The 12,661-nt window shown below is 39.2% G+C and overlaps 1 protein-coding gene across 11 annotated transcripts in view; it reads right to left on the reverse strand.

Moving 5' to 3' along the window:
• Positions 1-67: 67 nt before the first annotated feature.
• Positions 68-12,661, reverse strand: part of ADD1 (adducin 1) — a 68,402-nt gene continuing 55,808 nt past the window's right edge. For 5 of the 11 annotated variants that reach the window (XM_051616944.1, XM_051616943.1, XM_051616942.1 and 2 more), the window contains 3 exons: positions 9,383-9,539; positions 7,227-7,322; positions 68-2,546 (listed from right to left, as the gene is read on the reverse strand). In XM_051616944.1, coding sequence (XP_051472904.1) covers positions 2,194-2,546; positions 7,227-7,322; positions 9,383-9,539 — 606 coding nt within the window. In that variant the 3' untranslated portion in view covers positions 68-2,193. Of the gene's footprint in view, positions 2,547-6,467; positions 6,503-7,226; positions 7,323-8,091; positions 8,260-9,382; positions 9,540-12,661 lie in introns of those variants that run through there. The other 6 variants (XM_051616948.1, XM_051616947.1, XM_051616946.1 and 3 more) reach the window with 3 other exon arrangements.

A 12,661-nucleotide genomic window follows, 5' to 3' on the forward strand; every position in this document is an offset into this window, starting at 1 on the left:
TTCAATGCAACAGGCTACAGCTATAGAATAAAACTGCATAAGCTTTCAAAGCACAGCAGGAAAATACTTTTTTTTTTTTTTAGTTTTTATTTGTGAGTAGAACTTAATGATACAAGAAAGAAAGAAAAATACAGGACTTTATTCTGCCCCAAAGTGTGTAACCATACCATACATGACTACATTTCATATTGTAATACAAAGAGTTAAAAGAACAAACTACAAAATTAGAAATTAGGAGTCATTGCATATGTGGTCAAGATAAATGGAGGGACTCCGTTAAAGAACTGAAACATATAGCAATTAGTCATTTAATTACGACCCTGCAATAAAACACAATTTAGCAAAATAAGTATTGTTTGCTTCCTAGTGTGCAGAGGACATACAAGGTTAAAGTACAAGCTGAAAGCCATTCGTGCCATGCAGTCCTGCCTGAAGGTGTGCAGCGCTCCATGGCTGCCTGTCCCACCCTGCCTCTACCCCTCTGCAACAGGTGACCTCACATCTCTCCTGGCAACACTTACCACCTCCAAACCTCTCTCCTCATCCCAAGCCTCACAGCTCTCCTTCTCCTGTCAGCTGCTTCCCAACACCAGCCTGAGGTGTCAGCACCTCCCAGCCTAACGCAGGCCCTGCTCCTCCCTCGCTGCGCCCAACCGCTCAGCCCACCTCTCCCTTGCTGCTTTCTGCTGCATCAATGTAAGGCATTAGTTTTCTGCTCCTTTACCAATTGCAATGTTTAATATTGTCCTAAAAGGTTTCATCCATGTTCTGTGTTCTTACAGACACCTCCTGTGAGTCAGTCTGTTTCCCTCTCCCGCACAGGGCTGTCAGCATTTCCTGCTGTTGACACTGGAAACACCAATTCCAGAACCCAGACAGGGTTTCCAGCCTTCCCAGCTCTTGGCTGGGGTAATTACACAGTTTCTGGAGAATTCCTGCAAGCTTCACCTATCTGATCTTCAACTACTGGTACGATTAGTGACAGACAGAAGCATAGCAGTAACTGGGAAATAGTGAACTCTGTGGTGAAAGTGATTTTCTTTACCATGCGACATATTAAACAAACACAGCAAACTGTGGAAATACACCTGAAAGGTTACTTGGGATTGCTGAACTTCACTGCTGGCAACAACAACAGAAAATACTAAAGAAATGCCAGCTTTTGTAAGTGAAAAAAAAATTAATATTAAAAAGGTTACCATATTCAGTATAATGCATTTACATTTTTATCACGGGAAGAAGCAAACACAGAGGCTGCCATGAGGGTTTGTATGCAACAGGCGTGCGTGTGCACCCAAGGGATTTTTAAGAGGGTGCAAAAACCCTATGCAAACACCCAAGCTGCCTGTGCTTCACACCACCAGCTGGAAAACTTGTGAAATACTTTTAATACAGTTACTTTTTAACCTTTTCTACCAGCCCAATTACCAAATGACTGATCCACAGGGAGGGGAAATGGAAAGGCAAGTTTCCCTTCAACTGTATTCACTAGAAAAAAAAGACTGGGCTCTTTCAACACACAACATGAGCAGAACACACCACAGTTATTTCAGTTCTAGACATCAAAGATGATTTGAAGTGCCAGTTATAAAGTAAAACAAAGTGAAAAACACCTTCAATTTGTTACAACAGTCAGAGGGGAGAAAGAGAGGAAGGAATGGATAGCCTCAAAGCTTGACCAAAACATGACCGGTAACCACAAGCTTGCAGAACTTTACCTGTCAGTTCAAGAACACATCCCCCTTGAAATCACTACTGCAAAAGCATCCTCTCTAAAAGCCAATTATTTAAGAAAATTTAGTTGTGACTTGGAACAGAATATGGAAAAAGAATGCTTCTTTTGGTAAGCAATGTGTGCTTTATTTTTAATGGTGATTTTTTCTGTATTCTTTCGTAAAGCAGTTGCAGGCTTTAAGTAATAGTGATTCAATGCCTTCCATGTGGAAGTGATTGGCATTTGATTACAAAGTAGGGATCAGATCTGTGGTAGCTGCTGAAAACACCAGATTAGCACCTTTTTGGACATTAGTTTCTGGTTATAACCTTAAACAATTAAGCCATAACTTGAGGGGCTGGTTGGATTACTTGCTGCATTCGTTTACGTAATAAGACAAAACACTCAGTAAGATCTGGTACATTCTAGTGGTTACTGAATTTTAAAATATGACAGTGTTTCTGCAGTGTGTTTGGCCTTTAGGAGTCACTCTTCTTTTTGCTCTTCTTCAGGAAGGAAGGAGTGCGAAACTTCTTTTTCTTTTTCGATGGGGACTTCCCTGGAGATTCATCACTACCTGCATCAGCTGCCGTCCCCTCCTCAGCTGTTGGTGTTACTGGCTCTTCAGCAGGTTGAGACTGGGGTTCCTTATTTTCCACTGCAGGTGATTGCGTTTGGCTTTTGGGAACAACTTCATCACATCTCCCTTCCTCCTTCCCTAAGGGAGGGAAGCCGAGTGCTTCTGAAGGCTCATCAGGGGTGAGATCTGGGAGGGTTTGCTTGAAAGTTGCAGCATCACTGTCATCTCTGTACGTCTGGTCCTGCTGTGTCTCTAGTGGGCGGACAGACAACGACACAGTTAGTTTACAAAAGTGTCCCTGGAAAGGAGGAAGCCAAGCAAGGTGATGCTTAGAGCTCTCTAGAAAAAAATTAATAGATTTACTTTACATAAAAGCCTTTGTAATAGGTCTGTTCTCCTTCAGCTTTGAGCACAGAAGCAGACACCAGATATGCAAAAGTTCTGGTTTTAAGCTTCTTAGCTCAGACCAGATAAAGCTGAATTCCATCGCATGGGTGGAATCCAGCAAGAAAGTAACTGTTGAGACTTCTCTCCTGTTTTATTCATAACATTTGCAAGCAACATGAGAAGTTAGTATAGTAAGCAGGAACCAAATCTACAGTTTTCATTGGCATTGAAGAGTGTCATCAAATTCTGTATCTTGATTCTTTTTTCTTTTGGTGGGATATGTGCAAATCCGTTGATTTCTAAACTGTTGGTTTGCCAATTTTTAATCACAATGCTTGGATTTTCCTACCATTCTTCCATGAGATCTAACAGATGTTGCTTCAGAACATGATTTCCTATCACAAAGGCTTCACTTCTTTTGCGAGATAAGCGTGTATGTTATGGATTCCCAGAAGTAAAATCCATGTAGTTTATCAACTTAAATGAGCTCAGCAGGTTAAGCAATACAGCTTGCTTTGTTTTTTAAATGCATGTAATAATTAACAGCAAAACTCACCCCTGTATAAAGGAACATCAAAAATCTAGTGATAACTTTCTGTCAAAAGGTAAACTTTACCAGTACTCCCTCCATGGTAACATTTTCCTCTTTCACCACTATGCTTTAGAGATGTTCAGTTTAAAGCTCCTCTTCGTGCACATAGATTTACCAACGAGCACTTTTGAAAGTTGCCTGCAAAGTTCATCACTGCACTGTAGCCAAGAAGTATCTCGTTAGATGTCTCAGATACATCATCACTGATATTACATAAGGAGGAATTTAGAACAAAACCCAGGCCATACGCATTGTAAGGCAAGGCACATTCCCCCTTTCAAAATCTTCTACATTTTAACTTGCAAAGACTGAAGGCCTTCACAAGCATTTACAGAAAATACTCAATATTTTGCCATTTTTCCTATGGAAATGACGAGTGTTGTTCTTATTTCTGCCAGATGGGATTAATAATCCTCTAATATTTTTACAGGATTTATGTTCTGCAAATGCCCTTTTATATAAGAGCATGTAGTGATAAGACAAAGGGCAATGGCTTTAAACTAGAAGGGGAGAGATCTAGGTTAGATATGAGGAATAAATTCTTCACTATGAGGGTGGTGAGACAGTGGCACAGGTTGCCCAGGGAAGTTGTGGAAGTCCCTGGAAATGTTCAAGGCCAGGCTGGATGGGGCTCTGGGCAACCTGATCTAGTGGGAGGTGTCCCTGCCCATGGCAAGGGGGTTGGAACTAGTTGATCCTTAAGGGTCTTCCAACCCAAACCATTCCATGGTTCTATGAATACTTACCTACTAGAAAACCCAGCATATTTTGCATTGAGCACCATGAACTTCTATTAGGTTAAACAGTCAAAACACACTAGCATTCAGTGTCAAACACTCAGAATGCACAAGTTAGCAGTTTAGAAGTTATAGTGCCAGCAGGATTTAAAACAGAGTAGAAAAGAGAAAGCAACTGTGTACATTACAAGCTGCCTCCTGAAGCTGTAGTTTAACCCTTATGTGTATGAGACACATTTATGAGAAGCACCATCTACAACTCTTCACCACTACACTGGATTCCATCCTGCTTTCCAGGAATTAACTGAAAATATTGCTGGTCTCTCTTCCCTGTTATCTAGTGATAGGACTCATGAGAGTGGTTCAAAGCTGTGATGGGGGAGGTTTGGACTAGACATTAGGAGGCATTTCTTTACTAAGAGGGTGGTTAAACCCTGGAACAGGCTTCCCAGAGAGGTGGTTGAGCCCTAAGCTCATCAGTGTTTAAGAGACATTTGGACAATGCCCTTAACATTAACAATGCCCTTAACATGCTTTAACTGTTGGTCATCCCCAAAGTGCTCAGGCAGCTGGACTAGATGACCACTGTAGATCCCTTCCAACTGAAACAGTCTGTTCTGTTCATTAACTGGCCCAATATATATAACAGGCACCGTATTAGAGTGTCAGCCAGTTTTATCTTTTTAAAATAAAGTTTTAAAGTTTTTTTAAAAGGATGAGAAATTCTTAAAATGAAAGAATAGGAAGCTCCAGGCATTCAAACATCATTTGCCAGTTGGCCTAAGCATTGGGTCAATATGAACAGTTCTGTAACTCTTTAATCCAGGGCTGCTCTCCTTCCCACTTTGTCAAATTACCATCGTCTTTACTGAACAATTCACATGCCTGAATCAAGCAAACATCCATGTAGGTAGCTTGCTAAGGGCAACATCTTACAGAATCACAGAATAGGATAACAGAATCCTTACAGTTGGAAAAGACCTCTAAGGTCATCAAGTCCAATCATCAACCCAACACCACCACACCTCCTAAACCATCTCCCAAAGTGCCACATATACACGTTTTTTTAACACCTCCAGGAGAGTCCACCACTCCCAGGGCAGCCTGTTCCAATCCTTGACCACTCTATCACTAAAGAAACTTTTCCTACTGAACACAGTACTCAAGGTGTGGCCTCACCAGTGCCAAGTACAGGGACAGACTGTGGGAGATTTACACATTCCACATTCAATAAAGCAAGCACACACCTTGCTGTTCTGTTGGATACATTTCAGTAACCTGACTAGGAAGGTTTAAAAATGTAACTTGCTACAAAACCTACTTATGGTTGAAGAACTCAACAGTACCTCAACATTTCTTCAGTTTTTTAGAATAACTGTGCCTACCTCCATGCTCTCCCTTTACACATATTGTGGCATAAAAGTCTGAACAGTAACTAACACTGCTCTGTGTTTACAGTTCACATTATTTATGAAAATAAAAGTTTATGGCTTTTTTTTCAACACAAAGATGTGGACAAACATACAAACCAGGTTATAACGGAGTTAACACAAAACACTTTTCTGACTTCAGCTGCACTTCAATAGAAACAATATGAGGAAAAGAAGTTAAGTGTTTGTATACAGGGAACACTGTCACTCAATAGAACTTCTGCCAACCAAAGCTGTCATGGCATAAACTTCCAGTTACTCTCTAAAATAAGCTTTGTATGTTTGTCCTGGAAAACTTAAGCAACTAGAAGAGTTAGCAGAACACAGTTCTCAGCTTAAAAGAATTTTCAGGTTGTAGAACTTTACTGGTAACATCACTGTTGTCTACAACACAGTTTGACTTCTGTACCTGTGACAAACACGCTGACTTCTGGATATAACAGGACATACAAGGGGCCAAACATCCTTTTTACTTTCAAGTATAATCTGAGGTAGCCCTGCAGATCTAGCCGAAACAGCTGTAGAAGTTGCTGCTATTCCTTGGTTGGAATTGGAATCTCCCTACAGCTGACATATATAATACAGGAGTAGTTCCATATCCACTTCTGTACAGAAGTCTGCTGAGTAAGTTTACATCAATGTCAGTGGTAACACTTCTGCACTGGAATAGATTAGGAACTTCCAGGTCCAAGTGGTGTGGGTAGCAGCAGACTCCCAGACCTGTTTCAGCTGTATCTGGTCAGACAACTTCAGACTATTCGTTTTTAAACCGAGGAATCAGACACACAGATATGGAAACACATGATGTCACTTTGACAGTCACTTCCAAAGGGGGAGTGCATTTTAACATAAGATCTGCAACTACCTAGCATTTAATGAAATCAAGAACTAAAGAAATCAGCGTCTCAACTGAAAAAGACTGCTTTAAAATCAAAAAAAGCAAACCCAACAAAAAAAACCCATAGTAAACAAAGATGCCAGAGTGAAGCAAAGCACATAAGCAGGTCAGAGTATGGAATGATACTTACTATGGTAACAGGTACTCTTTAGCATATCCATCTCCTGTTTGTAACGCAGCCACAAGAAGAAAAAAGCACAAGTAGAGAATCTATGCATTCATCACAGCCATTGTGTTAAGTCAGAAGAATGGTTGCAACCATTCTTATAGAAAACAGAATGAGGTGAAGTAGTGAATGGAAGACTAACAGACAAGTGATATAATCAATGTACAAGGTAAAGAAAACAAGACAAAAATTAGATTACACCTGTTCAAAATTGTTATCTTTTTTTGAGGAAATGGGAGACTTTACCAGCCCTGCTCTCATTTTAGTTAAAAATACTACACAAGGTGACCAATGATACTTAGATTCAAATTGAGTTGGGAAAAAAAGAATTACTGAGGTGTAATCCAAGTACAATAATGTTTAAGAAATGTGCAATCAGTGAAGGAGATTTACCAAAGTATCTAAATTTGTGTCTGGTTCACCATCAGACCTCTTTCATTTCATAAGAGCAGTTCTTTCTCACAGAAAATGTACAAAAGAGTAAATCAGTTGAGAAATACTAAGAGATGGCCAGGCAATTCTGACAAGATGAAAATTTGTCTTCATATTAATGCACACTTCTTTATTATTGTAAACAGAACTCCTGTTACACTCACAGTTCGGTGGGATATATTTTAGGTAGCATAAAAATAAGATACAATAAATAGTTTACCTTTATTAGATACTAGTTCATACACTGTCATGCAGTTACTGTCCCCCCTGGCCCCCAGACCAGAACATACCTTCCTCTAGTTTAATGGGCGTACTGGGAGGAGTGCGAGCAGAAGGGTGGTCAGGGGGACTTCTCTCTTTCTGTGGCCTGCCATCCTCTGAGGGCTCTGCAGATGCAGACAAAGAGCAATTAACCAGGCCAACAAAACCTTTCTGCTTGTGAGAAAACAAAAGCATCCTTTTGTTACCTATCACAAGACACAAATAAACTTTTCTGATTCAAAATTGTGCCAGGGTATTAAATAATAGCAAAACAAGCAAAAGAAAATCAAGTAATGACTTGATATTAACAAAACTGTTGAAGTCACAGTTGACTCTGTGGTGTTCTTTGGTTTGTTTGTTTGTTTTCCTAAGAGGGCATGAATGATGAAATTGTTTATGAATTGGTTTATCACATGTTCTAAAGAAAACTTGTTAGGAAAAATCACAAGGAAGATACAAATGAATATGGGGGGTGGGGGAGGGATATGCTATCAGACCTACACAAGATAGCGAGTGCTCTTTTGCTTGCTTTGTACTGTTGAAATGGACTAAACAAATTGCATCCCCAAAGCAAACTGAACAGATAATCAAAGAAATCAAAGAAACATGCAGTAATTAAATGATTCAAAACAGATTTCATGGTGGTTTGTGTATTTGTTATTAGTAAGGAGGATCCCCCTTGTTTCCAGGTTTAAATAGCCCTAAATCCAAAGGAAACCATTAATAGAGTACAGCATCTATCAGGAACAGCATTAAACATTGTTCCATACAGTTCACCTAGACAATTAGAAGTGTAATCAGTCCCACAGATAAGAGTCAGCTGACAGAATCTCCCAACGGTGTAAAGAAGTTGTTCCTTAGATTGCAAACCCAACTGTACCACATCAGTAATACCTGAGGCCTCAGCCAAAAGGTCAGGATTGGACCTCAAGGCTTTGATCACTGCGGTATGAAATTCCTTATGGGAGGACTTCTGCCCATCTGGCTCTTCTTGGTTAAGATGTGTGGCAATTTGCTGTGTGGTCTGACAAGAAACCCACGCAGCAGCAAACTGAGTGTTATCTAAAGATTTAGACAGTGATGATATGTCACGATCCTGTGAAGTCTCCGTATCTGTTCCTTGAAAGGTTTTTGATCTGCCTTTCAAATCCAGAGATTTTTTATCTGACGTATTTTGCTCACTGATGGTCTGATTCCTAAGCAATGTACTCTGTCCCCCAGCTGGTGTCTGTCTCAGTAACACAGTCTCTCCACATTTTGATATCTTATCTAAGAAGGATGTAGCAATGTTACTGAGAGAATAAATGTATGCAGTTACACAGGCATAACAGCAGAGTCTCCCACCCACACAGTCCAATACTTCACCCACTAAACACACAGAATCTACAATGGCTCCTACATTGTCTTATACAGAAGCAGAATCAGGGAACACACACTGCAAAAAAAAAAAAAAAAAAAAAGGGCACTTCTGGTTCCTGCATCATTCAAATTCAAAACCTAGTAACAGATGAGCATTGTAAGTATCATCCCTTGGATGTATATCTGAGTAACACAGGGAAACAGCTTCAGATGTAGCAATGATCTCTTTCTACAACATAATTTGCTTATAATTCTACAATGATGCAGAAAGCCTCTTGTGGGGCAGTCCCCAAGGTGTGCCATTTCCAGTTAGCAACCAAATGTTGTTCTGCTTCTTCCCCATTCAACAGATTTCTCAAATCCACAGTTTTTAGAGAATTAGAAAACTGTGGGTTTGCTGCTAAAAAGCAACACTGTTCTCTCATCCCAGACTATCTCTATACCACTAATGGAAATGGAGCAGAACTATCTGCAATACTTTGCAGTACCTAAGTTGTTTTTTTTTTTACTTAAGTTTCAAGCTTTCAACTTCCTAGTAGCAGCAGTAACTGGTGATACTAAACACCTCAGTTTGTCTACTAGGATAATTCTTCAAATAAGATCCATACATTTTACAGAATACTCAGTTAACACTTAGATCACATTTTATTTCCGATTGTGCTTTTTGAATTTCTAATTCACACTGGAAAAACTAAAATACACAAAAGCTGAGCAAGTTACCCATACCTTTTGCAGGTAACCCCCCTTCCTAACCCACCTTCCAATTAGTAATGAACTTGCTGTGATTATAGTCTATTGCAAAACACACACACACAGAGAAACCAACCTTCTGGTCCCTTCTGCTTCCTTTCTACTTCTTTGCGATATTCTTCCAGCTCCCGATCAGTGAGTTTATTGAAGGGATTTGGTCCTGTTGTGCTCACTATGACTTTTGGCTGATATTCTTTCTCAATTATTGCCTTTGATGCAGTCACCAGTTCTCCCTGACAAAAGAAAATGAAGATACACCTGCAATTGAGCAGTAACCTGCAGAATCCTGAAAAGTACAGAGGCTACAAAGCAACCAGAAACAAAACAAAATGAAAATCCAAGAAATATTACATTTGTTTTCTTTTAGATTTAGAAAAAGAATCTATTACAGATTTTTTTTAAAAGAAAAAATTGATCAACAGCAGGTTAATATAAAAGGAGAAAACAGGTCTCATATTACTCTTACAGACACATCAGTGTTTCCACTAGGGAATATCCACCGTTAAGCAGTAATCAAACAGCAGCCAAACAGTCTAGCTGAATTACATCTGATGTCAAAGAGCATCAAGTTTCTTTTTCTCCCCACAAAAGAGACAGGATACCAACCCAACTGCATGGCAATCTGGGCACAGAGTATCTGTAGAAGTTCACAGGACTGAGCTCATAGCCACATTTTTGTTTGTGGTTTGTTTTTGGTTTTGTTTTTTGTAATAAGGGAAAAAGCCATTTCAAGTAGCTACTACACCCCCTCTAACAGATGGTATAGTAGAAGGCCATCTTGTATGTCTTCTGTGTACACCAGGTTAACAGTTTATTACAAGCAACTTTAAGTAACTAATGTTAACTGCTATCTTATAGAAGCTCATATATTTATATCTAAAATTTTGTCATACAAGCCAGATAAGAAGTTACACAAAATAAACATTAGCAATTCTAAGTACAGTAAGTTCTGATGGACAAAAGCAGCTGCATCAGAGATTCTCTAATGTGAAGGTTGTTACTTTTTCTTCTCTAATAATATAGTAGAGACTAAAGCCATTGGTCTTGGGTAGGGAAGATGCTTGCCTGGATAAGTGCTGTATTTTTCAAATGACTTGTTTAAGCATTAGTGTTTTTTCATTAGATCTACAGAACTCTGCTGACACTAGTTTGGAAATGACTGATGGTCTGTCCCTCGTGTCACTGTGATACCTGAATCGTCTTCGTCATTGAAAAGAGGTATTTCAATTCCACTACCACATAAGTACGGGTTATTGATTGGCCCAAGTCATCTGTGTATTCAGATGTTATTTGTATCAATATTTAAAAGAAAGCATTAGGAAACACAGTTCAAAAATAAATAGCACCCAAACAGAGAGACAAAACTTTCCACTCCATATCCATACTTGATGGACAAGCATGAGATCTTACTGTAAAACTGAAAATAAATTAGACAGAGTACTATTCTGGATGCTAAGAGCTGCTTTGGACAAGTTGTCAGCACCAAAAAGGTGACAGATAAGAAGTCTAGATGGAATGACGACAAGAGCAGTCAGATATTTCTGAAAGCCTCATGAGAGATCTCAGGAAATCTGAGCAGTCCAGGGAGGTAAGAACAGCTGGTGGTTAGAAATTATGCTGCTCTTCATGGAGGAATCACCAGCCAGAAGTACTGCAGAACATACAGTGTCACAACAAGTCTCCACTGAGGTCCTGAAGAGAACTGCAGGACAGACACATCTCTAAAACATTACAGGTCACCTCCATTTCTCCACAAAACAAGAGGAACTCTCATCTCAGATGCAGAATGTCAGTAGAATGTCAAAAGCCTTTCTCAACTATTTCTGTTAAACACCAGAGGTTTTAATACCAGAACACCTCCAATTTGGTATTCAAAGCTTTTCTTATAGGATAAAGCACAAAAAAAGTCACAAAACTTAGTACACAAGTCACAAGACTTAGTACAAATACTGATTGTTTTGTAAAAATCACGTAAAACACTCCCAAAACTACAGGTCCCGGTTTTTAATGATGGCAGAAAACTGGTGCCCATGGCAATTTTGTTTTTCCCTCTCTCTCTCTGCCCACTCTTCAAACTAAATCTGTAGTTTTATCTGCAACTCAGCAGGAAGTAGCAGGGGCTTGTAAAGCACTGATCTCAGGTAGAGTTGCTAGAGTTTCCTGGGATTACAAAAGGCAACAGAGGAACAAGAAATTCAATGCACACTGGTATTCCTGGAATGTTTAAGAATCTTTCAATCTTGTCTGCATGTTAAATCCACAGTGACTGGGTAGAACAACTTTGACATGAAACAAAATTTTCCTGAACTCCTATTCTTGCATAATGATAAATAGCAAGACATGCAGCTTGCAGTAAGATGACAAGGACACTGGCATCAGGTGTTCTCCTTCTCAAGAGAGCACCTGTGTTAACTACTGGGAATAAAAGCAGTGCATCCAGCTTATCATGTTTTCCAAAACCAAAGAGACAAAACACACCCCCCCAGTCAATGCCAACAGTATCTGTACCAGCTGCGTAGCTTTAAACTCAAAGAAATAACATTGCAAAAGATCAGAAGTGATGGCAGGAAGCAGATTATGTATTTGAAAAGTATTTGTGTATTTTTGGACTGTAAAAGAAGAAAAATGACACAAGAGACCAGAAAGGCAAACTTCTGATCTGCTAAAAGCTGTTTCCAGATTAACACATCCAGTTTTGCTCAGTATCAATAATATGGAAGTAGTTCAAAGGCCAGTACTGAAAATTGTAAGGGTAGAGGGACTGATTCTATGGGGGGAAAATAAATTATAGTCATATGTTAGTAAGTTCTGCAACATGATTATTCTAAAACATGCACAAAGCAAAGAAGTAGAGATGCATTTCTTTACAGAATGGGCCACAGAGGAGCCTTCCAAGAATTCAAATAAAAATACACAGTACAATGTGAATAGAGAGTAACATGGGACAGAAAGAAAACTAGTATAAAGGACTAAAAAGTCAGTACAGGACATATTTTATTCTAGTAAATGTGACATGAAAACAGACAGGACTTTGCAGAGTTATTAACCTGCCCATGCCACTTGGAGAAAAATTAAACAAGAAAATTGATCAGGAGTTGCTTCCAGTATTAGAGAGCCTGTAGAGAGGGAATAAATTCCCATATAAAAGACTGGCACCCTGATATACAAAAAAATGATGTTTTAATGATTTCATTTGGATTATGCAAATACTAATATTATCTTGATGAAGATTCTAGTATCATTTTGATGACGATTTGATGTTTCACTGTGTATCAACAGCATTTTCTCCACTGTAAGAAATAATGGATAGATTACATTCACAAACAGAATACATTTTCACTCCTGAGCAGACTGT

The sequence above is a fragment of the Apus apus genome, chromosome 4, assembly GCF_020740795.1.
Source record: "Apus apus isolate bApuApu2 chromosome 4, bApuApu2.pri.cur, whole genome shotgun sequence".
Classification (NCBI taxonomy): domain Eukaryota; kingdom Metazoa; phylum Chordata; class Aves; order Apodiformes; family Apodidae; genus Apus; species Apus apus.